General features: G+C 41.4%; 1 protein-coding gene across 8 annotated transcripts in view; it reads left to right on the top strand.

The window, feature by feature from the left end:
* LOC149298435 (ATP-dependent chromatin remodeler CHD9-like) overlaps positions 1-22,081 on the top strand; it is a 31,771-nt gene extending 9,690 nt beyond the window's left edge. For 2 of the 8 annotated variants that reach the window (XM_089487384.1, XM_089487387.1), the window contains 37 exons: positions 1,230-1,570; positions 5,216-5,321; positions 6,278-6,424; positions 6,604-6,672; positions 6,751-6,806; positions 7,168-7,285; positions 7,417-7,503; positions 7,869-8,006; positions 8,174-8,295; positions 8,553-8,796; positions 9,055-9,231; positions 9,770-9,913; positions 10,018-10,273; positions 10,739-10,949; positions 11,447-11,642; positions 11,780-11,947; positions 12,349-12,528; positions 12,807-12,917; positions 13,146-13,342; positions 13,434-13,633; positions 13,739-13,898; positions 14,402-14,491; positions 14,669-14,772; positions 14,951-15,068; positions 15,173-15,230; positions 15,502-15,544; positions 15,913-16,132; positions 16,391-16,593; positions 16,682-17,563; positions 17,749-17,909; positions 18,226-18,450; positions 19,285-19,450; positions 19,603-19,758; positions 19,909-20,153; positions 20,434-20,562; positions 20,663-20,767; positions 21,200-22,081. In XM_089487384.1, the coding sequence (XP_089343510.1) occupies positions 1,230-1,570; positions 5,216-5,321; positions 6,278-6,424; positions 6,604-6,672; positions 6,751-6,806; positions 7,168-7,285; positions 7,417-7,503; positions 7,869-8,006; positions 8,174-8,295; positions 8,553-8,796; positions 9,055-9,231; positions 9,770-9,913; positions 10,018-10,273; positions 10,739-10,949; positions 11,447-11,642; positions 11,780-11,947; positions 12,349-12,528; positions 12,807-12,917; positions 13,146-13,342; positions 13,434-13,633; positions 13,739-13,898; positions 14,402-14,491; positions 14,669-14,772; positions 14,951-15,068; positions 15,173-15,230; positions 15,502-15,544; positions 15,913-16,132; positions 16,391-16,593; positions 16,682-17,563; positions 17,749-17,909; positions 18,226-18,450; positions 19,285-19,450; positions 19,603-19,758; positions 19,909-20,153; positions 20,434-20,562; positions 20,663-20,767; positions 21,200-22,081 (7,215 nt within the window). Of the gene's footprint in view, positions 1-1,229; positions 1,571-5,215; positions 5,322-6,277; positions 6,425-6,603; positions 6,673-6,750; positions 6,807-7,167; positions 7,286-7,416; positions 7,504-7,868; positions 8,007-8,173; positions 8,296-8,552; positions 8,797-9,054; positions 9,232-9,769; positions 9,914-10,017; positions 10,274-10,738; positions 10,950-11,446; positions 11,643-11,779; positions 11,948-12,348; positions 12,529-12,806; positions 12,918-13,145; positions 13,343-13,433; positions 13,634-13,738; positions 13,899-14,401; positions 14,492-14,668; positions 14,773-14,950; positions 15,069-15,172; positions 15,231-15,501; positions 15,545-15,912; positions 16,133-16,390; positions 16,594-16,681; positions 17,564-17,748; positions 17,910-18,225; positions 18,499-19,284; positions 19,451-19,602; positions 19,771-19,908; positions 20,154-20,433; positions 20,563-20,662; positions 20,768-21,199 lie in introns of all 8 variants that reach the window. The other 6 variants (XM_089487380.1, XM_089487386.1, XM_089487383.1 and 3 more) reach the window with 5 other exon arrangements.
* The last annotated feature ends 2,148 nt before the right edge of the window (positions 22,082-24,229 follow it).

Genomic DNA, 24,229 nt, shown 5'->3' with positions numbered 1-24,229 from the left:
GTTCCATCCTGTCTCCTAAACTTAATCACATCTGTATAGGTCCCCTGGCCTAATTCTACTACAGTTACCAACCCCTGACATGTCGATTTGTTTGGAATTGTAGGGTTTACATGTCCACGTTAACGCCTGCAGGATATGAACAAAATGTGTTCTATACATACATTTAATACTTGTGTCTGCATAACATCTTGGTTTAGTGCGTGACCCTGGTGGTGCTACCCTGGTCTTTCTTCCCGTTCTGTGTGCCATTTGGGCAGGTGATGCATTCTTGCTGCATTCACCTAGACCTTAATGACCTGTTCAGGCTGTGAACAAATTGCTCCCACTTTCCTCCTGGTCATTGTGTCTGCTGTGAAATTACCCAGCAGGCATCCACCCGAAAGACCGAAAATTCTGCCTGAGAATTACATTAAAAGGTGCGTTTGAAATTGTCGAGCACTAGGCTGTGATAAGCTTCCTATAGATGCTCAAACCTTGCTGGGTGGTAGAGAAATGGAAAAGCCTCCCAGCATATGCTTCCTGAATCTAGGACGAGGCCAAGGACAGATTCATGTTTGAGAATGGGCAGATTGATTGTCATTTAAGATCACGGTTACCATTATTTTATTGGCATTATTTAGAATTTAAAATACGTTATTTGAATTGGCATTATTTACCGTATGAGATACCGTTCTTGCTGATAAATCTGGTGGATCCTTAATAACGAAAGAACATGTTGTTGTCGTCTTTCCCAAGAATTATGATTTATTGATTTATATGTATGTGTGTATATATATACATATACGTGTGTGTGTATATATAATATATAGCGCCTTAATATTCCACAGCGCTGTTAAGCTGTATTTGTGAAGGAGGATGCTAAAGAGACATATAGGATTTTCCTTCAGTATGGTCTGCAATGATCTATTTGTCTATTAGTCTTCTGTTCGAAATCCTCTTATTTTACTGAAGATTAGGTACCCTTACTGTATTCGGGATAACTATATGTATAAAATCAAGGGTATGTGGAAAAAACTCTCCATTGGATGTTACGATGAGAAGACCACCTTAAACTGTTCTAGCTTTATAACATTTAGAAAACGAGGTTCAGAACTTGGTACCTGGATCTTTTTTTCATGTACATGGAACCCTTTCTTGTTTTTAAGACTTTATTCAAGCATTATTTGAATTGTTTGTGGGGTTTCTCAAACATACCAAGTATTAACATCATTACCTTTTATGCTTCACAGCCTCCCTCCTCCAAAAAGCTTGATGGTTCCCGGACGTACCACAGGCTCTCAAATCCTAAGGTGAGGTCGGCGTCCGAGAAGCGTCCCAAAAAAAAGGCCGACTCTGAGAGTAAGCAGGAGAAGGCTAACCGCATCATCTCAGAAGCAATTGCCAAGGCCAAGGAGAGGGGTGAGAGGAACATCCCACGTGTAATGAGTCCGGAGAACTTCCCCAGCGTCTCCTCTTCTGAAGGCAAGGAGGAGAAACGAGGGAGGAAGGCCAGATCAAAGCCCAAGGAGAAAGAGAGCAAAAAAAACAAAGCGGGGCTGTCCTCAAAGCTTAAGGAGAAGAAAAAAATTGGGTAGGAGACTTGTGCGTTTACATTGTGTCCCTCTGATGTCTTGGTTCTGATGAAATACTAACCTGTACATAACCCAATACAAGGGTTTGCACTATAAGTTGAGGCCAGATTCATTGAAAGCTTCTCCACTTTTTTAGTTGTTCCTCCTATTTGGAGGAAGATGATTGGTCCTTGCAGACCTTTTAGGGCGGAGTAAAGAAAAGGAACCTCTCCCATAGTCTTCTGTAAACCTCTTAAATCTGGCAGAAGGCGCAGCAGACGGGTTCTCATCTTGCGTTATGTTGTTGGGGCCAATTTGAGTGATACTTTCTCTACGGGATTTTGAGCCAGGTGGGGATTTTGATATTTAAAAGGAACAGTGCTTTGTTTTTAGCAAAACATATGATACTATTCCTACAATTTTTTTTTTTTTTCTTTTTGCGTGGCGAGAGTACCACTAACCCCAGCCTACAAATGAGGCCTTAATCGCTGAACGCACTCCTTTTTAAACCTCCTCCCGTGTCGTATTTCCCGTTCCAAAGCACGTCGCAGGTGCATGCGAATGAACAGCCCATCGGGAAGGAGGTCGGTTGGGTGTTGGGTTATGTCGTTTCAGCAGCGCGGAGGCTTGATATGTAGTGCCGATGATGGAATCTCTTATTGCAGATGGAATGAATATCCGCCGTATGGTGCGTGAAAGATTATTATTAGCTTTTAGCAGCCAAAAGCCATGAACACAGACTTCCAGTTATCTTTGAATATTAACAAGTGGTGTTTTCTCCCACTTTGGGTTGGGTTTTTCTTTTTAGTGCATATGAAAACAACAAATTGATTTCCATGCTTAACGTGTGCACCGTCTTTGTTCTGTATCAGTTACCAAGTATTGATGCTACTTGGCCCTTTCCCAGCTGTTTGGTATCAGCCTTGCAGAGCACCATGGGATTTGTAGTTCAACACCACCTAGAGAAAGTACCTTTCTGTACCCCCGATCAGAGAGATACTAGAAGGTGTTACAGAATATTCTTGCCACAGAGGAAGGTGTGAGCATCCATAATACTTCTTATTCACAGATGCGTGGAACATGGACTTTATTTTTTAGGAAAGATTGTATCTATATGAACCTGTATGTCTAGCAATAAACTTTGACAGATGCATGAGACCTTTTTATGTGGAGGAGTAGGTCGCTACCCATGTGTTACGATGCACGCCATGCTCCATCTATGAGGGCTTCAGTTATGGTGCTGGAAACGTACCTTTATCTAGCATTAAAAGGATTAATGAGGAATTGGTAAAATGTCAGTATTCTGTTAACAAAACACATGCTCAGCATTTTATGATGGAGATGACATTAACTTAGTGTGTATAATACATATCTTATTTATGGAAATACAAGGCAGTGCTGTAGGTATCTCTAGACTTTAATAGTTCATGAGCAAGCTGCAGTTGTTGTATTATATTATTATATTGCATTATTATGTAGTGTTGTAGAAGGGTATATAGCACCATGGTCTAAACCAGTTACCATAACACTGATTCTCATGCTGAATCGAATATAGAGATATTGAAACATAAAACAAATTATTTATTTTAACATAAAAAAAAGGGAAAAAAGAGCCAAGTACCCCTTAGAAATAAAATCCTTGCACAGACAGATCACCTTCCCTGAATTTTGTTAACGGTATTATTAGAGTAAACTGGACAATGAGGATAATCCTGTTAAAAAAGACCTCTCTGGCAGAAGGCGAATAAATCGCACGTTAAGCGCTGTTCTGCCTCTTCTCAGCCGATGAGTAGACATCGGATTGATAATACCTTCAAGGAAGGGTGGAGGAGCCGAGGAGTTTAGGTGCCCGCAGCGTCAAAACTCTTCTTTGATGTAAACTAATTGCTTTGACTACACAATAAAGGTCGCTTCTCTGCTTTGATATAAAAAGCCCGAGCTGCAGAGCAATTTGTACTCGGGGAAGCTCATCCTATGCCATGTCTAGCTCGTAATTATCAGATCTGCAGTATGGGCCGAGTGTTCGCGAGGACAGCTTGCTCTGATTTTCTTAGGGTTCTCCATGGCTGCTGCCTGTGATTATCATCTTAGCCGGCTGGCTTTTCTGTAGGATGAGAAGCTCTTTGGTGCCGTTTGGTTAGCTTTTCCTTTTCCAAACTGTCACAGAACGGTATGACTTGCGTAGCTCGCGTGAGCTGAGCATAGATCTTCAGCTGTTAATAAGGTCTTTTGCTAAAGGATCACGGTATGTAGCCTGTAATTTAACCAGCCTTTTACCAATAAAGGCGTATAACATTTATACAAATGTATTACCTTACACGGATTAAGGTTCCTGCGATTAAAGGGGGTGGTGAAGACTCTTGGTAATTAAGTCCTATCTCATCTTTATGTCCAGCTGTATAATCGGAGAAATTAATCATTGAGATTGTTCATACTTCTGGTATTTGAGACAAAAACCCCTTACAGTGTTCAATATTGTAATTAAGATTTACAGAAAAGATTCTAAACTAATTTTGGACCTTTCAGGCTTCCTGAAGATGGAGATTTTAGCCCCTTCCACAATCCAACTTGAGATGGCACATGATTGATTTGTCAGGAGGCCGTAGTGTCCCTTTTAATACAGGCCATCCTATTTATGTGTATCTACAGGGTTGGTTAGGGTAGAGCAATCTGTTATTTATGACCTCAGGGATGCGGACGGGAAATGGTTATATGGACCTCTGTGGGATAATCCTCTCTAGACCGGCTATCTTACATAGACTTGTCGCGCCATGCTTGACCACTTTATTCTTAGGAAATAATTTATTAGAATAGCCTATTGATTCCATTATAAAGGGGAGGTTAAAATCAGACAAAGGATGCTGTCCAAAGGTCCTAAAAGTAAGGGCCACTTCACGTATACGCATTACCTAGAAATCAGTGGCTAAAGGGCTGGATTGCAATCATGGCACTTGTACAGTTGTTCAGCAGCAGCCGGGCTCATAGCTCTTGACCTCCCCAGTCCTAGAGTCTGGTGAAGCAAATGGAAGCAAAGTCAACGCCAAGTTGTCACTGCTCACCGCCAGCACATGGTCTTCACTTGACGTGAACGTGCTGCTTTTTCCTCCATTGTAATCATTACACAGGGAGAGATGATGTGCTTTCCGGAGCTCTACCCACACAGCCAGAAATGTAGAATCCAGCGACTGCAAGCTCTTCTGTGCCGTGACTTGCTGAATAACTCGCTGGAGTTATGTCAAGGCCAGTATCCCTGGGCTAATAGGAATATCTGCCTCATTCGTCATATCTCGCTGCTGGTCGGAGTAGCTATATGTCTGTTACCGTATGAGAGCTTTCTCTCCACTCCTCCCGTCTTTAAACCTTCATGCTATCTCCTCTTCTACAGAAATAATAAGTAGCCCTTTCTTCCCTTGACTTCTCACCCATCCATTTGCTTCACCTGCCCCACCACAGTCCTAGGTTCATACTCTAAAAGACTGCAGCATCTGGAATGTACAATGAGTAGAGAAATCACAAAGGGAAGAGTGATGGTCAATTTACATTTAGGTTGGGCCTGAAGGGGGAAATCATTGTTTCCCCAAACCAGCAACTTTTGCCATGAGTGCAAAATATATTGTGTGTGTTGTTGAGGTATAGTGCGTTTAATGCATCTTCTGTTCTTACAGTAAACTCATTATTACGCTGGGCCCGAAGCAAAAGAGGAAGATTGAATCTTCAGATGACGTTTCTGATGCAGAAGGGGCTCCTCGAGGATTAAAAGACGATCCTCAGGTGGGTTGCATAGCTGAGTGTTTGAAGATGTAAAATCAATTTTTCACACAGTTCCCCTGGTTTTCTTGTTGCTCTCAATCTGTTTTCCTTTGGTCTCTTGTATTGTGCGTTCATTCACCGCCATCAGTCGGGCCGAGTGCCACGCTGGGTATCACTCTTTCGCCTCTGTATCTATCCTGGCGGTTTTAAAGGATAAAAAGCTAATTGCGGAGGCTTGCCTCAGTCTTCCAACACGTACAATAACCTATTATTTAGGGTCAGCTTTAAAATAGAGCCGCAGAATGCATGCACTTGTCTTCTAAGGAAAGTTCAGAGGCTCCCTTGTAGCTTTTTTATAGAGAACCTTTCCATGATTTAGCAAATAAAGCAATTGAAACGTCATTATAACTGCTAAGGAACGGCATCAAAGCCCTTTTTCGTTCCTTTTTGGTACAAACCCATGCTCGCTTCCAATAAAACACCTCAGATCTAAACGCTCCATGCCAGCAGGAGGATGAAGGCTTTTTGTAGATCAGAGGTGGAACAGGTGGGGCCAGTAGTCACCAAGCACAATGGGACAAGCTTTCTGTTGGCACAACGCTGCTGTGGGTGCTTGTTGGGTCAAAAATCACTCAAGCTATGCGCTTATTTATATATAAGGTAGCATCGCTCTCAATTTATCTTCTTTTGAATTTTAATGGGACAGAAATAAACAAGATTATTATGATTATATGACTATGGCCATAGGAAATTATTAGCATTCTGTGTGCTATGGACATTGACACCACCACAACTGGAGTTCCAATGATTGGCTATAACTTATAAATTTAAATAATGAAGAAGAAGCTCCAAGCAGTGAGGGTTATCTCACAACCTTCAGTAGTCTTCTTGTACAATGGGTTGGAAGCCCCTCTGTCACGGGCTTCAGCCGACATGGGAAGCCAGTTGTCTTGAAACTTGTGGATCTTTTTCCACAGAAGCGAAGATCCAACCGCCAAGTAAAGAGGAAAAAGTATGCGGAGGAGGGGGAAGGTAAGCAGTCTGAAGAGGAGCCGAAGGCCAATGTTAAACCCAAGAAGAGCACACCATCCCTGCCAGCAGAGCAGCCGCTCCAGCTGTTTGTGGTAAGTCCGTCCTTGGGATCATAGTTGTTGAGTAGCCATGACCTGCTTTAAGGGGCAATAATGTTCTAGTACAGTTTAGAGCAGATGTGTTCTATATCCTTGTTATTTTTCATTAATGAATAACCGAGGCAGGAGAGTAGATGTGACCAAATACCTTTTTTCTTTTTTTTTTTTCTTAGGAAAACCCGAGTGAAGAAGATGCAGCCATCGTGGATAAAATTTTATCCTCGAGAATAGTTAAGAAAGAGGTAGGGAACAATCAGATGACATGTTTGTCTATTTGTGTAAGTAACTTTAGTTTGTGATTTAATTTCTGCATGTTTCAGACGTCATCTGGGATGTTTGTCGAATTGGAAGAATTTTACGTCAAGTACAAAAATTAGTGAGTATAACAAAAGCACTTTATTTCCACTTCGTTGTCATCTTGGATTTTTATCTGTGGACTTTCTAGCTTCATTTTCTTCAATTTCTTCATTTTTTATGGCCCATTCCATTTAGTTTATGTGGTAATAAATCATTTATGTGCGTTGCATAGCAGAATTGTAGACAGGATGGAGCCACCTTGTTGGATGGATCAGAATGCAACGAGCAGGTTTCTAACTAGCAATAGGTTTTAGAAGCCCATGGATATTTCCTTCCTAATCTGTGTAGTTGGGAATATTGGAGCAGATCATACTGTATAGCTTGGTCTTTGATTTTCAGAGTTCTTCTTCGATTTCATTCTGTTTCCTTTTTCCCTTTAGTTCCTACTTACACTGTGAATGGGCCACCGAACAGCAGCTGTTGAAGGATAAAAGGATCCAGCAAAAAATAAAACGCTTCAAGATCAGACAGGCACAACGGGCGCACTTTTTTGCTGATGTAAGTTAAGGTGTTTGTCTTGTTTTATTTGGGATTCACAAACCTGTGTTTAAAATAAGCGTATGCTTCTTTCCTGTAAGAGTCCAGTTACTCTACCTAACTCATTTATCCTGAACCGAATTCATCTGCAGATGGAAGAAGAAATGTTTAATCCAGACTATGTGGAAGTAGATCGCGTACTAGAAGTTTCCTTTTGTGAAGATAAAGACACTGGGGAAGTAAGTGAAATATCTTTTCTATGGTACATTTCTTGTGTGTGGGAGATGTAATTGTAGCATTCTTACAATTGTTGGCGAGTTTCCCGTGCCAGAAGGGACTGGGTTGCTCTGCCAAGTCAAACCCGAGAGATAAAACAAGATATCTTGTTGAGCCAGCTGTAGTTTGGTAGAAATGTCAAAAAGCTGCATTTAGTGACCATCACGTAGTTGGAGAAGCCATGCTTAACGACTGAAGCAGAACTGAAGATATATGATGGAGAAAGCCAAAATGCTTGTGATAATCTGAGGTTTCAATGTGTTGGTACCTATCTTTGTGCCCCATGAGTCAAATCAATATTCTGATCTTGTGTTTTATCCCTCTTCAGCCCGTTATTTATTATCTAGTGAAGTGGTGCTCATTGCCATACGAAGACAGCACATGGGAACTGAAAGAGGATGTCGACCAAACAAAAATTGAGGAGTTTGAACAGCTGCAGGCAGTGCGACCGGATACCCGCAGAATGGTAGGCATTCAAAACCCAAGTTGGGTTCGCTGCCAGCTAACATTACATTCGTAGATATTTTAAAGCGTCTTTGCAAGAGTACCGTAATGTTCTCTGCTGATGAAATAAGTCATCTTCTAGTCTCATTGTTCAAACCGCTAAACGGTAGTCTGTTATTGTCTCGATAGGAACGACCACCCACAAACACTTGGAAGAAGATCAATCACTCAAGAGAATATAAAACAGGTAACCAGCTCCGAGAGTATCAACTGGAAGGACTCAATTGGCTGCTATTCAACTGGTACAATAGGTAAGATCTCTAGAAATTGGCCACTTTTCTTATAGTTTGTTAAAGGGTAATAGTATACTACTTGGGACTAGCTATTAGTATTTGGGCTTCAGATTGGTGAAAGGCTATTGGCCACAGAAGAGCAACAGCCTGGTTAAATGGTTTGTTCTAAGGTACTGCAAAAGTAGACTAATAGTCTAGTATGAGTCCACATCTAGAATCTTGGGATAGGCACATTTGAGATAATGTCTTTGCTTACTATGCTTTCTGTCTTATAGGAGAAACTGCATTTTAGCAGATGAGATGGGTCTTGGAAAAACTATCCAGAGTATCACATTCCTGCATGAAATCCTCCTAACTGGGATCAAAGGACCCTTTCTCATCATTGCTCCGCTCTCCACCATCACAAACTGGGAACGGGAGTTTCGCACATGGACAGACCTCAATGTGGTTGTGTACCACGGCAGTATGATCAGCCGGCAAATGATCCAGCAATATGAGATGTATTTCAGGGACTCTCAGGTATTTTCATTATCAGATGTACTTATCTCAGAACACCAGATAAGTTTTATACTTAATGTCTGTCTGAGTTCTGTTTCATAGAACGTGGTCTCTCTCATGAGTAATGTTTAGGAAATGTAGTGATTATGAGTAGGCGCTGATGATGAAGAGGATATAAATTACCGTAGTGGAAACCATTGGTCTGATATAAGGGTCGATCCATCGGCAAATCTCTGAATCTGTGGCAGGGCATTAATGGGACGCTTCATGCCTTCATAGGGCCGCATCGTACGGGGTGCCTACAAGTTCCATGCCATCATCACCACCTTTGAGATGATTTTGGGAGGCTGCCCGGAGCTTAATGCTATTGAATGGCGCTGTGTCATAATCGATGAGGCGCACAGGCTGAAGAACAAGAATTGCAAGCTGCTAGAGGGACTTAAGCTCATGAATCTGGTAAGTGCCTAACGAGTCGGGGCTTTAATTGCATATGACGAAATTTTGATAGGTCCTGATGGCCACTCAGTAGTACTTGGTCCTATGTTTTATGGTGTACATTTTTAAATGTTTGCCATTCTTTAATGCATTCTGACTCCCCATTATTGTGTTTGGACCTGATCATGTCAGTGTGGATAGTTTATAGCATTCTAATATATTGACAAGTTTTTATTAGTGAAGGCCACATAATTAGAACCGGAAATGTATTACAAGCTCAGTTTGAAAGATGTGAACACTGCTTTTAAGTGTTTGTGTGTATGTCCTAAATACGGGACTATTTTTGCAGAGTAGGTGAAATGCATGCTCTTACTGTATCGCATGCTTGGAAATGAGCCCTTCGTTAGATATTCCTTGACAGAGTCCTGACGTTTTAAGTTATGATGCTTGGCAGCGTAGTCTGTATTGTGCGGCTGAAAAGCCTCCGGCTGTGATAGATGGTTGGCTGCAGCCTGGGATGTTTCCAGAGGCCTGAAGTGCTCCTTCTTATTCTCAACAGGAACACAAAGTGCTGCTGACAGGGACACCTCTGCAAAACACAGTGGAGGAGCTCTTCAGCCTCCTGCATTTCCTGGAGCCGCTGAGGTTTCCCTCGGAAACCACGTTTATGCAGGAGTTTGGAGACCTGAAGACAGAAGAACAGGTATGAACATGGATTTTGTTTCATTCGACAAAGCCATAATGTTGCCCTTGGTGGTTCCTTTGCTTGAGCACATCCTCTACTTTTGTTTGGGGTGCTCCTTCCAGGTCCAGAAACTTCAGGCCATTCTGAAGCCGATGATGCTCCGACGGCTGAAGGAAGATGTGGAGAAGAAGTTAGCTCCTAAAGAAGAGACCATCATCGAGGTGGAGCTGACCAATATCCAAAAGAAATACTATAGAGCCATCCTGGAGAAGAACTTTGCCTTCTTGTCCAAGGGCGCAGGGCAAGCCAATGTGCCAAATTTGGTTAACACTATGATGGAGCTTCGAAAATGCTGCAACCATCCATATCTGATTAAAGGTAACTGATCTGCAATTTTATTTATTATTATTAACCTAGTAATGTGGAATTATTTTACCGTTATTCCACCATAACGGTCCTTGTGACTAGACGTAAAACTGAGATGCTTGTGGAACTAATAATTTCATGCTTTGGAACGTTGGCTCAGCACAAACCAATCTAAGCTTAGAACGTGTGTGTGTGTGTGTGTGTGTGTGTGTGTGTGTGTCGCATAAGCCTTCAAGGTGCAAGGCCCCCTAAAGGGATAGAATGTGCTGTATCCTATTCTAATTTTATCAATGGAATATACTTAATGACTCTTGAGTTTGCATCTTTTCCTAAATAGGCCCCAGAAATGGGATCCTATTCAACTGAAGACCACATGTTAATAATAGTCATTTTTTGTTGGTGCTATGCTCAACAGTAACTATTATCCCTATGGAATATTGTTAACCGGCCCTGCACAGTAATGACCAAATGTTCCAGGTGCTGAAGAGAAGATTCTCGGGGAGTTTCGAGAAACCCACAATCCGATGGCTCCAGATTTTTACCTCCAGGCCATGATTCAGTCTGCCGGGAAGCTGGTCCTCATAGACAAACTCCTGCCGAAAATGAAAGCGGGAGGTCACAAGGTGCTGATCTTTTCCCAGATGGTGCGTTGCTTGGACATCCTGGAGGATTATCTGATGCACAAAAGGTAAAGCCTGGAGTTACTGAACGTCGGGTGTGAAGTATTATGAATGAGATGCAGTGGTTTCAAAGGAAGATGCACTCAGAACAGATCATACCTTATACCTGATAAATCAATGTCTGTTCCCCAGGATAAAATGTGGCGCTTTTTTTTTGTAGTTTTCTTGCCTGTGCGATCGCATTGAGTTGGTTTTGTTCCTATCCGATTAGTACAGAGAGTATGTTACTATGGTACTAGATGGCAAAATGCCCGTGGTCTAGAGATTGAAATCTGCTGAAATGTACATTTTATGCCTGATTAACTGAGTAAACTGCAAGGCTTTGAGATAAAAGAAATGCGTAGTCCATAAATCATTCGATCTCTGCACAGCCTGGGCATCAGGGTGTGTATGGTCAGACCTACACATACTCTTTAATACCGCCTCTGCTGGCATTAACTAGGTTAGAACGTGACATGTTTGTATGTGTAATTGTTCATACGCCCTGGTTTCACCGTTACACAAGGTACTTGTATGAACGGATTGACGGGCGAGTCCGTGGGAATCTACGCCAAGCAGCCATCGATCGTTTCAGTAAACCAGACTCGGACCGTTTTGTGTTCCTTCTCTGTACTCGGGCAGGAGGCCTCGGGATTAACCTGACAGCTGCTGACACTTGCATCATTTTTGATTCAGACTGGAACCCCCAAAATGATCTCCAGGTAAGCTGTCTTCCCCATATCTGTGTGTCGGAATCCCCCAGCCACCAGAATCCCGTCTCCTCGTGATTTACCGCGATCATCATTATGGAAGCGTGCCTGATGCAAAAATGAGCGTTTCAATTTTTTTCTCTCTGCAGGCTCAAGCCCGTTGCCACAGGATAGGCCAGAACAAGGCTGTGAAGGTTTACAGGTTAATAACAAGAAATTCTTATGAGCGGGAGATGTTTGACCGCGCTAGTCTGAAACTGGGACTGGACAAAGCTGTCCTGCAGAGCATGAGCGGTCGAGAGAACAGTGTTGGTGGTGTAAGTGTCTTGCTCTTTCAAACATGCTTATTGAGTGTGGTTCCAGCAATAAATTAGGCTGTCATTAGTCCCTGGTATTTATACTAACCACATTTTTTACCGTAATGCATTAGTTTTGAGAATCTATTTTGGTACTTTATGGTCTCTACGTGTCGTTTTGATGATTTCTTCTCCTCCTGCATCTCCCTTCCCTCGAACCCCCCGCATGTTCTCTAATGCCATTTTTTTATCAGCACTTCCTCTCCTGCTCACTCCTTTTTTTGCTCATTTCTTAAATTTACACTTCAGAAATCTGTATATGAGCACTCTACAGAAGCAAATATATCTTGATACGTGGGGAGGGATCTGTCCTGTGTGGTTTTAATGAGGAGCAGACTAACCGATTTTAAATCTTTCGACAGATTCAGCAACTATCCAAGAAAGAGATTGAAGATCTTCTAAGGCGAGGAGCCTACGGGGCTATCATGGATGAAGAAGACGAAGGCTCAAAGTTCTGTGAAGAAGATATCGACCAGATTCTGCAGAGGAGAACTAAGACCATAACCATTGAGTCAGAAGGAAGAGGGTCAACTTTTGCTAAGGTGTGTCTTGCTCAGAAGAGTGCCATGGACATCCCTAAACCAAGGAGAGGAGGAATTGATTAGTTGTGCATGTTTTGCCACCAATTACTCTGAGTCCCTTGGGTAAAGTAGCCTATAACATGTAAAGAAAACATTTACATTTTGTATTCATTTAATGATGTTAAAGGATTTGTAGGTGATGGATCTGCTTTGAATACTCCATAACAGAAAGGATAGGTGTTGTGGGTACGATTAATTTGTTTGCATGATGTAAAAAGTAATTATTTGTCGTTTGACAGGCAAGCTTTGTGGCTTCGGGCAACAGGACAGATATCTCTTTGGATGATCCTAACTTCTGGCAGAAATGGGCAAAAAAAGCTGAAATTGATATTGACTCTATGAGTGGACGGGTATGTTTCCTCCTACGTACATTTAAATATAAGTAGTTTGGAGGGGTGTCTATGATGGCAATGTGAGAACAGTCAATTTAAAATGTTATTTTATTATATAGTAGTGTGTGAGAACAGTCAGTAATGCATTCTTATACTGTACATTGGTAGCCTGTCTGGACAAGGTCATGTTGGAAGCAGGTTCTAGTTGTCACAGTAATGAGACTACCTGCTTTATGACCATTACAGAACAGTCTAGTAATTGACACACCGAGGATCAGGAAGCAGACCCGACCCTTTAGTGCTACCAAAGACGAGTTAGCAGAGTTATCGGAAGTTGAGAGCGAAGGTGACGACAAGCCCAAGTTACGTAGGCCATACGACCGCGCCACTGGCTACGGCAGGACAGAGTGTTTCAGAGTCGAGAAGAACCTGCTTGTCTATGGGTAAATGTCCGCCCTTTTGTCCGTGATGAATTTTTGTCTAGGTTAAACGTGTGTTTCAATTGTTTTGATATGATGCGTGTTATCTGCTCAGGTGGGGAAGATGGAGAGATATATTATCCCACGGTCGTTTCAAAAGGCAGCTGAATGAGCAGGATGTCGAGATCATTTGCAGAGCTCTCCTGGCTTATTGCCTTGTGCACTACAGAGGAGATGAGAAGATAAAGAGTTTCATCTGGGATCTAATCACTCCAACAGAGGATGGGCAGACAAGGGAGCTACAGAATCACTTGGGTATTTACAATCTAAGTACTTAAAATCCACTATTATAGATATTATGTCATTTTTAAGCGATTCAGCTATTTCTTGATGTTCTGGTTTTTTTGATTTTTTTTTTAGGTCTATCGGCACCTGTACCACGGGGAAGAAAAGGGAAAAAGATAAAGAACCAGACAAGCACCTTTGATATCCACAAAGCAGACTGGCTCCGGAAATACAATCCTGAACACCTCCTGCAAGATGAAGGCTACAAAAAGCACTTGAAACACCACTGCAATAAGTAAGAAATACATACTTTCTTCAATATATTAAGATATGTTTGCTGAATGTTTATAGCTTGCACAGAATGCATATGCATCGGCATGTCAAAGTACACCTTTGCCTGCTAAAGTTAGAATTGTTGTGGGTGAGATGAAAAACCAAATCTTTAGGAAGAGTTATCTTAGTCCCTCTTAAAGGATAAACTTGCAATTCCTGCCTTTAATTGATGCCCATTATGTTTAGCGCTCAATTAATTTTCATACACCGTATCAAATCTGGTTTAATCTCTCATATATTATATATTATTTTATTGTGCGTTTGGTGACAAAGTGTGAAGATGGCCCCAGAATAATACGTAGTGCTTAATTTTTAAGCATTAGCATCTGAAGATATATTCTAATATTCCATTTTGGAGAATGGCCCCTCATATTCTTGGACTCAGGTGCACTGAACATTAAAATACGTTTGGTTTTGCCGAGTTAAACGCAACCGAATATAACTTTTTCCCTTCTGTTTTTTTAGGGTGTTACTGAGGGTGCGAATGCTGTATTATCTCAAGCAAGAAGTAATTGGTATTCACTGCCAGAAGGTCATTGATGGAGTCGATTGCAGGTACATTATGTATACTTTGTACCTTTTTAATAACAGCAAGTGACCTATAAAGATTCTCTTGAAGCCGTATTGAAGTACTTTTAAGCAGTATTAGTTTAAGGGTATTAGATGTTTATAGCACTTAGTTTTTTGCAACAATTCCGTTAACCATTTTGTCCGGTGATGTGACAATTTCAGTGAAATTGACCTGTGGGTTCCCGAGCCGGATCATTCCGAATTACCTGCAGACTGGTGGGATGCCGACGCGGACAAATCTCTTCTCATGGGTGTATATAAGCACGGTAAGTAACGTTTCACATAGAAGATTTCTGGGTAATGGGCAAAAGGATTTAAAACCATATTATTGGTATGAGTGCTAAACCGGTGGCGGATAGCTGTATTGGGTCGTTTTCTGTGATGTGTGCTTTAAAAAAAAAAAAAACAAAAAAAAAAAACATACCTTTTTTTTCCTCTCATCAGGGTATGAGAAATACAACACAGTCCGGGCAGATCCAACCCTCTGCTTCCTTGAGCGAGTCGGCAAACCAGATGAGAAGGCAGTGGCTGCGGAGCAGAGAGCCAACGATTACATGGATGGGTACGTTCTACACTTTAACTGGGCATAGTGGGGTTGTTTGTTTATAGGGGCAAATAGTCATGGTCAGTGAGGCATTCCATGCTAACAGCCTTCTCTCCCTCCAGTGATATTGAAGATCCGGAGTATAAACCAGCTCCTGCATTATTTAAGGATGACATAGAGGTAAAGATGTATTCTACTGTTAAAACTCTAAATACATGTTACACCTCTGTCTCAAAAGGCTTAGCCTGCAAACCTCATAGTAGATCCAACTGCTGTAGCAAGTAATGGAGTTACAATAAATATTAAAATAACTAATAAACATATGTTAGTATTCGACGGGACTTATTTTAAGGCAGCTGTGTAGAAGTACATTTATCGCGCTACAGGTAAACACTGCTTTACCTGTCAAGTCATTGCTGTGGTTCCTGACAGTCTGTTTCCTCCTACGTAGGATGACGCTTCATCTCCCGGTGACCTCGTTATAACAGATGGAGGTAAAGAAAAAACCATTTTGTTCTTTGGCAGATCATTGACAGAAGTTTGCCTGGAACATATTTTTAAATATTTAAATATAAAAAGGTATAGTCCTATTGTGAAAAGTATATTACAGAGATCTTGGACAAGCTTATGTGTATAGCTGAGTACGATATGATACAATAGCTAGTCCTGTGTGGCATGTCTGATCTCCCTGTCTTAATGAACAAGCTGCTCTTTCATTTGTTGAATATTTCATTTGTAGTCTTACGTTAGCAAGGGGGTCTGTAAATGATCACACAGTATGCAGGATCCCTTTAAATATACAGAACCCCCTTTTTGGTGAGGTAGGGCTCCAATAAGCAAAACTCTCTTGTGATTTGTGCAGATGGACAGGCTACAGAAGGGGACAAGACCTACTGGCCGACCCAGTCCGCGCTGACCACACGCCTCCGCCGGCTCATAACAGCATTCCAGAGATCGACAAAGATTAGGCAGGTACAGCAGGTCCCACCGATGTTCCCAGTCCACACGGTAGTGAATCAAGCACCTTACGAAGATGCCTCCCTGAATCCAAAAATGGCTGCCAAGATCGAACGACAGCAAAGGTTGGTGTAACTCTGCTTTGTAACTCTGCTCTTCGACATTGTTATGCTCGGTGTATATATCATGTGTATCCTGCTTTCTTCTGGTTGCATTGCCATGTGTGGCTACCAGGAATGGAAGGTGTTATGAAGGCTGCATATAGTGGATAATTTGGGGCAATCAGATGTAGCCCCTTCTCTCATTACATTGTGTAGCATCAGTTCCTTTTTCGGATGTTTTTTATTAGGATTTTCCACATATATTGACATATTTAATCTTAGGTGGACTAGAAGAGAAGAGGCTGATTTTTACCGAGTGGTGTCTACATTTGGAGTGGTATTTGATCCGGGAAGAGGGCAGTTTGACTGGACCAAATTCCGTGCTATGGCTAGACTTCATAAGAAGACAGATGAGAGTCTGGAAAAATATCTTTATGCTTTCATGGCAATGTGCCGGAGGGTGTGTCGACTGCCCACTAAGGATGGTATGCAATGTTATATACTCTTTGGATTGTGCTTGTGGGCATCTGCCAAGAAGCAGTTACTGATGTTGGTGTCTATTTTGTTTTTCAGATTATGTAGATTCAACCATCTCGATTCAACCAATCACAGAGGAGAGAGCTTCAAGAACGTTGTACCGCATTGAACTCCTTCGAAAGGTACGGGAACAGGCTCTTCGCCACCCACAGCTATTCGAGTGCTTGAAGTTATGCCAGCCGAATCCAGATTTGCCTGTGTGGTGGGAGTGTGGCACCCATGACCGAGATCTATTAATCGGAGCTGCAAAGCATGGTGTAAGCAGGACAGACTACCACATTATGCGTGACCCAGAACTGTCCTTCATGGCTTCCCAGAAGAATTACAACCAGAGCAAAGGGACCTCTTCTATTCCACCTGTAGCTGTGCCTAGCCAGATAACCGTGTCTGCATCTCCTCACACTCCTCAGCCGCGGATGCAAGAGCTTAAAGGGAGCACAAGTGATGAGGTCAAAATAAAATGGGAGATGGCCAATGAGGACAACTCCTTACCAGAGGTAGACTATGCACTTTCAGAGCAGAACAAGGCAAAAACAAAAGCAGAGCCTTCAAGTCCTGTCAATGGTCCATTAACTCATGGAGGAGAACACAAACCAGCTGTTAAGTCAGAAACAGACAGAAGAATGGTGGCAGCAAGGACTGAACCTCTCACCCCTAACCTGACTTCCAAGAAACAAAGGATAAGCAAGCGAGGCTCAGCATCCAGCTCTGATTCTGATTCCGACTCTAACAGATCATCATGTTCGTCCAGATCTTCCTCATCTTCTTCCTCGTCGTCCTCGTCTTGCTCTCGCTCAGGATCAAGCTCTTCCTCCTCATCATCCTCCTCTTGTTCATCATCTTCATCCTCGTCTTCCTCCTCTTCTTCTTCCTCATCTTCATCAGAGGACAGTGACAGTGATGAAGAACAGAAACGTGGTGAGTTCAAAAATATTCCTTAGTTTCCTTTCATATTGCAAAAAAAGATTCACTCTTCATAATTTAGTCACTTAAAGTAAATATATTTTAATTTTTAAGCTAGATTACTTCTTAAAGTACTTTTTTTTTTTTTGGATCATTGTATGGAATAGTGCTTTACTAATCCAAGTTTTCTGCTCTAACAGACCGCGTGCCTCATGTGAAAGCTTATGATGAAGAAAGCGTGGCCTCTATAAGCACTATACAAGATGAAACTCAGGATAGCTTTCAGATGGATAATGGGACCCACCATTCCAATTATCTTGTCCAAGGGGGCTTCATATTTGCAGCTCCCCATTGGCCTAAGGTAATCATAGTGTATATAGAATAAATTGTGAGGTTGCATTATCACACCAGTACGTAAGTGATGCCAATAAATAAAAGGTAATCAGATTTTTAAATGTCACCACTTTCCCATGGGCGTCTTATATTCAGAGAGTTGAGGAAGTATTTCTTCCCATTCTGTTTAAGATCATCATGCACGGGATTACATGTGCAGCCACCCATGTACTACCCAGTGTTTACCCCACTGACCAAAAGTATAATAATCTGTTTCTGCAGAAAATTGTTACTGTTCTACAGCATTCCCGACGGTCACCCGAATTTTCCGTTCTTTCCTACAGGATCGTGTGATGATCAACAGGCTTGACAGTATTTGCCAGGCTGTATTGAAAGGCAAGTGGCCAACATCTAGAAGAAGCTACGATGGCAGCAGCGTGGCCTCCTTCTACACCACTAAGCTCATGGATAGCCCAGGAGCTGCCATCGATTACAGCGAGCCTGTCCCACAGACAGCGTCGCTCGTCGGCATCAAGGACGAGCTCGGCCATTCACCCCAGCTGTCAAAGGTGAAGAAGCATGTACCAGAAAAGGAGTTTACCGTGAAAATCAATGACGTATGTTTTATTTATTTTCTTGCCCTGGGACCTGATTGCTGTGTGCAGCATGCTCATATTTTCAATTGGCTGCCTGCTCTCTTACTATTTAACCACTTGTGTGTTTTGGGGTTTTTTTTTCCAAATCTTGCCATTTTGTGGCCAGTTTGCTGCTGGTTATTCTTGACCCTGCAACCTGTGTATGTTTATACCCAGAGCTCACAGTTTTGTGCTGCTTATAACTGCCTTTTTCTTGCATCTTTTACAAAGCAGGACTAAAGTTTTGAATCCTGTATGGTTTTTTTTTTCCTTATGTACTTGGCTTGCTTTTTTTTTCCCTCTTGGCATGCATTGCTGGAGTTGGTAATATGTTGCATTTCCCCATGCTTTACAGATATCCTTTTAAAGCATATTTATTTTATGTTTATGAGCTTTTTTTACCCGGAAAGTGAGCAATAACTGCTTTTGTAAAATAAATGGCTTTTTCAAGGAAGTTTAATTAACGAGAAATAGTTTAATGGGTCTACATTAAAAAATTTAGTTACCATTGTAGTGGGAAAGATAACAGGTTTTTTAATAGAATATATATATATACATTTTTTTACTTTTTTTCTAGGCAGCATTTTGGAATGGTTTTGCTTTGAGCCCATAAATTGGCAATCTTTCAATTCCCATCTTTGCGCTTTGTCATTGGTGTCTGATGTGAAGCTTTGAGCCGCCAAAGGGTCTAATCTGCTTTATGCGGTGTTTGTTCTCTTAAGCACGGGGACTTACTTGCTAAATGACAAACTTTGTTTCACTTAACAGGAAGGAGGCCTAAAATTGACTTTCCAGAAGCAGGGAATTCCTCAAAAGCGACCGTTGGATAATGAAGGACGACTGAGTCAACAGCAGTATTTGGCTCGGCTCCAGGATCTCCAGAATGCTTCTGAAACCAGTTTGTTCCATTTCCCCAAATCAACAACAGTATCAGGTAAATGGAGTATATGTCATGCAAACATACCTCACCGCCCTAGGGCATTATTAAACCAGAAATTGAAAGCAGAATTTACTAACTTAAGCAAAGATCAGATTCTCGCGTTCCGCTGCAGTTTGATTAATTTGACCATTTTCTGATCTGTCTAGGTACCCCCAATCGGCTACAGCCACCAACGGATAATGCCAATGGCGTATTACCAGACACGCAGCCAGTAGTCAAGAAGAGACGCGGCAGGAGGAAGAATGTGGAGGGTGTTGATATTCTTTATATGAATAGTAATAAAGGGCTTAACCACGTAAGTCCAGCTTCTGCAATAGAATGGAAAAACAAATGTGTTATTTTGCCGAATCCTTAAAATAAGCAAAATTACTTTGACTTTATGCCACGTGGCAGTAACTCCACATTTCTGCTCTCAGCCTCCATATGGTCGTTCTGATGTTATCTGTTCTTTTTTTTTTTTTTTCCCCCCCAGGTTATTCCATGTTTGAACCCTGTGCTGCCTCAGTCTGCTTCCTACCCCCAGAATCTCCCCTGCCCACGACTTCAGGGGCCACAGGACGCAGAGAGCCCTGTTCCTGTGATAAACCTAAAAGATGGCACAAGACTGGCAGGAGATGATGCCCCAAAGAGAAAAGACCTCGAAGGATGGCTGAAGGAGCACCCTGGCTACGTGGAAGACCTTGGTGCTTTTATCCCAGTGAGTGATACTGTTGTTTATTGAATTATTGTGGTTACACCTTTTTTTATCCCAGAAATCTGTCAGATTTATGTATAATTAATATATATATATATATATATATATGCACTGATATTACATGACCATGGAAATGGCATTTCACCATATTGTGCTAAGGGTAGTTGGATTATAGTTCAGCAGTAAACATGTGATAGAGGTTTTTGCCAGTAAACTCTGCAGTCACTCTCTGATCTGGCTGTAAATAGTAATGCAGGAATACTTTCCTTTTCATTCTGATTAGAGAATGCCCCTCCATGATGGGCGGCCGAAGCAGAAAAGGCATCGTTGCCGGAACCCCAATAAACTTGATGTGAACAGCCTTACTGGAGAAGAGCGAGTTCAGCTTATCAACAGGAGGAATGCACGCAAGGTGAGTAACTTCAGTCGGAGCTTTACCTGCATAGAGATTGATTCAGGTTATTCTTCCCCTATGTGTAATGTATATATTTGTTTTTATCCATTTTTTATAGGTGGGGGGTGCTTTTGCGCCTCCACTGAAGGATCTGTGCAGGTTCCTAAAGGGAAATCCAGAGTATGGAGTGGCACCCGAATGGGGAGATGTCGTGAAACAGTCTGTGAGTACAAACCTTCGGCTCTAGTTAACATTTTACCAATAAACGTTTATATCGAGCATGTAGCCTATCAGACGTCAAGGGCAGGTTTTAAGATTCACATCACAGGTTTTGAATCAGCTCTTCAAAGTAAAAGTTTAAAGTTTCTATACTTAAAGTATGACATGCTGTACATATGTTTTGAAGCAGTTGATGTCCTTTCGGTTGTTTTTTTTTAATGTATATATTTTACTGTATTTCACATTCATTTCATGGTTTTAATTGGTAAAAGCAGATGTCACTGTAATTATCATTGTTAAATAAGGTATCCACAGTCGCATCTCTGTAGGGACCACATAGGTCTCGTTTTTACTATAATTGTTGAAAGACTAATTCTAAAATTTTGATTCCGAATGTGGTCTTCTAAGTATGATTTATTTTGTATTTTTTTGCCAGGGTTTTCTCCCAGATTGCATGTTTGACCGCATTCTCACAGGACCCGTGGTAAGAGAGGAGGTGAGCAGGAGAGGGAGGAGGCCCAAGAGTGAGATGGCCAAGGCACCTGCAACAGCAGCCAAATCGGCTGCCAATTCTGTGTGTGTGAATCCTCTACTGGCCAATGGTTTGATCCCAGGCATGGACATCTCCAGCTTTCAAGCCCTTCAGCAGAACCTCCAGAGCCTACAGTCCCTGCAGCTGACAGCTGGGTTGATAGGCTTACCCGCTGGCCTCTCAGCTTCTGGTGGAGATGCCAAAAACATGGCCGCTATGTTTCCTATGCTGCTCTCCAGCATGGCTGGGTTGCCTAATCTTCTGGGCTTGGGAAATTTGTTGAATAAGTCTCCAGAACCCAGCGCTGACGGTAACGAGAAAAAATCCTCAAGTGAAGGCAAAGAAGCAGATAGAAGCAAAGAAAGGACGGTGTCTCCTACTGGAGACAAACACAGACAGAACTCCAGCCCCCCATCCACGTCCACGGGAACTGCACTAAGCGCAAACTCTTTAGCAATCAACCCATTGCTGTTACCCAACATACTGTACCCAGGGATGCTTCTCACTCCAGGCCTTAATCTCCACATCCCAGCTGTGCCCCAGCCCACTGTTTACAATGTACCAAATGCTAGTACTGAAACGGTAACGGCTCAACCCCCGGACACCACCACCACCACCGCAGAACCTTCTTCTGAACCCAATCGAGAAGAGAAGCCCGAAAAGGAGCTTGCTTCTCAGAACGAGCACAGCACTGACGAAGGTTCCGAGAAGGTGGATCCTTCATCAGGATCGAACAGCACTTCATCATCTTCGTCTGAAGTCTCAGAGTCTTCAGAGGAAGACTGAAAACGACCATACCCTGCACTTAAATTCTACTAGAAACCCTCATGAACCCCTCTCCCGCCTACAGTTATTTTAACTGTAAATATTGTGTGTTGCGGGTGCATCAAGGATTTAACTGACACAAACATTTCAGTATTTGCTCTGAAAATGCAAACGGCGTTTAACAAACGTTTTGCATGTAATATTCTCGCAGGATCTCTGAACTTGTATGTAATATCAAAAAATGAAAGGAAAAAAAAAAAAAATACACATTGTGCTGTAAGAAGATTACAGCAAAAGGCATTATAAATTTTGTCTCGGGACGGGCCGGGGTAATTTTATGGAAAAAAAAAACAAAAACTGAAACGGACAAAAAAAAAAAAAAAAAAAAAGTTTTGCTCTATAAGAGCTGTATATAAATAATATATTTGCAGTGAAACACAGAATCCTCTTAGTACATTGTGGTTTTCATTTCTGCCTTTTAGTTTTTGCTATTTCCTTCATGGGTATCATTTACAGAATTCAGCAATAATTTGGGACAGTTTACGAATGTGGTGAAAAAGTTTCAAACGGCACTGTCTTCATTTCACCTTGAACTTTTCCTGAAGATGCTTTTTATAAAGGGTGCACAAAAAAAGGGATATCGGCAAAAATGAATAATTTGCACTATATTCCTTTCCATTATACACATAGTTAGGCTGAAAAAAAAGAGTCCACACTACTAGCATTGCCGCTAATCACATCACCGGTCATTCTTCGAACACGTTAAGATGGCAATTAACAAAACAGAATAGGAAACAAAAATATATATTTTTAAAATGCAGTCTGACCCTATTAACGAGTGGAGTTGTTTGCTCCCCGCAATCCTTTATTATCCTTATTTATGTGTCATACATGGCTTAGTATGTTAACTACGCCGCTTTCATGAATGGAAGTGAATGCTATTTTAAATGCAGTGCTTTGGTTTTCTTTTTCTTTTTTTATTATTATAAATGGCCCTGCCTTATCGGATATGTTTGTTTACAACGTTAGATTAGAAAAAGCACAATGATCATTACGATATATGCTTAAAGCGGATCTGCCCCCAAAATCAACAAAATTGTACAGTTCTATAAATCTGTGTTTACAGATTAAAATAACTAATATATATTTGTGTTAAAATACACGGGAAAAGGTATTTAACCGTGCTGTTCTCAGCACCTGCATATTTATTTCCCCCCATTAACTTATTTCTTCCCTGTTAATTGGCTGATTGCTATTGAGCTAGTGTGTTTTAAACAGACACAGGGTTTTATTTAGTCTGTAGAACTGTAAATGAAATTATAGATTTGGTTAAAGTGACTTTTAAACGCAAGGCACAAAGGTAACGACAGACGGAAAAAAAATATTGCAGTATTTTTATGATTTTATTTTAAGTATGGTTTATTTTTTTTGAATATTTATCATAAATTATTTTTGATGTGTAAAAAGTTAGATCATTCCCTTGGTTGCTATGGTGTTAAGACCACAACTTAAATTTTGCCCAAAATCCCTTTTTTTAGATGGTCTTATTGGATCATCGTAGTAGCAGTGGCACCCAAAGAGATCACCCATATACAGTTCCCATTCTTAATGTATACAAAGGATGAAAACTACAAAAAAAAATAAGGTTTACGACAGAGAAGAACATGCAAAATTCAAGTGTTTAGAGTAATTTGGACTGGGCGATGGAGGGGTTAGATCTTCAAACTATGGTGCGAATCTGTGTTCCTATCTCTTTTTTTTTTTATATATTTTAGGTAAATATAGATTTATTTTTTTTGCATCCATTTTATCATGTACAAGACTACAAAAGCAAATAACTAATTAATTATTAAACAAAGTGTACAAGTTAAGGTCATTGAAGATAGACCTCCCATTATGTAGGAAAAGGATCCCTTAGAGAGCAAGTATGCATACTGTGGACCCTACTGGTTTATACGTCTTCTGAGCTAGCCACGAAGCATAGTGTTTCTATGTAGGGTTCTCAATATTGTCGACCCCATTGTCTATCATCTTTAAACCGATCAATTGATTAGAGAATAAGGGTTGGCTAAGCATCACGCCATAAATCTATTCCTCATACTAATGAGAGTCCATGATTACAGAGTGCCTACTCTACATTGGATGAACAAGGTTTATCAGCCTGCTCCA

Source organism: Sceloporus occidentalis, unplaced genomic scaffold (genome assembly GCF_023333645.1).
Source record: "Sceloporus occidentalis isolate IW3139 unplaced genomic scaffold, rSceOcc1.0.p SCAF_32, whole genome shotgun sequence".
In the NCBI taxonomy this organism is placed as follows: domain Eukaryota; kingdom Metazoa; phylum Chordata; class Lepidosauria; order Squamata; family Phrynosomatidae; genus Sceloporus; species Sceloporus occidentalis.
Note: the sequence above shows the minus strand (reverse complement) of the source record. Positions and strands in the feature narration are given on the sequence as shown.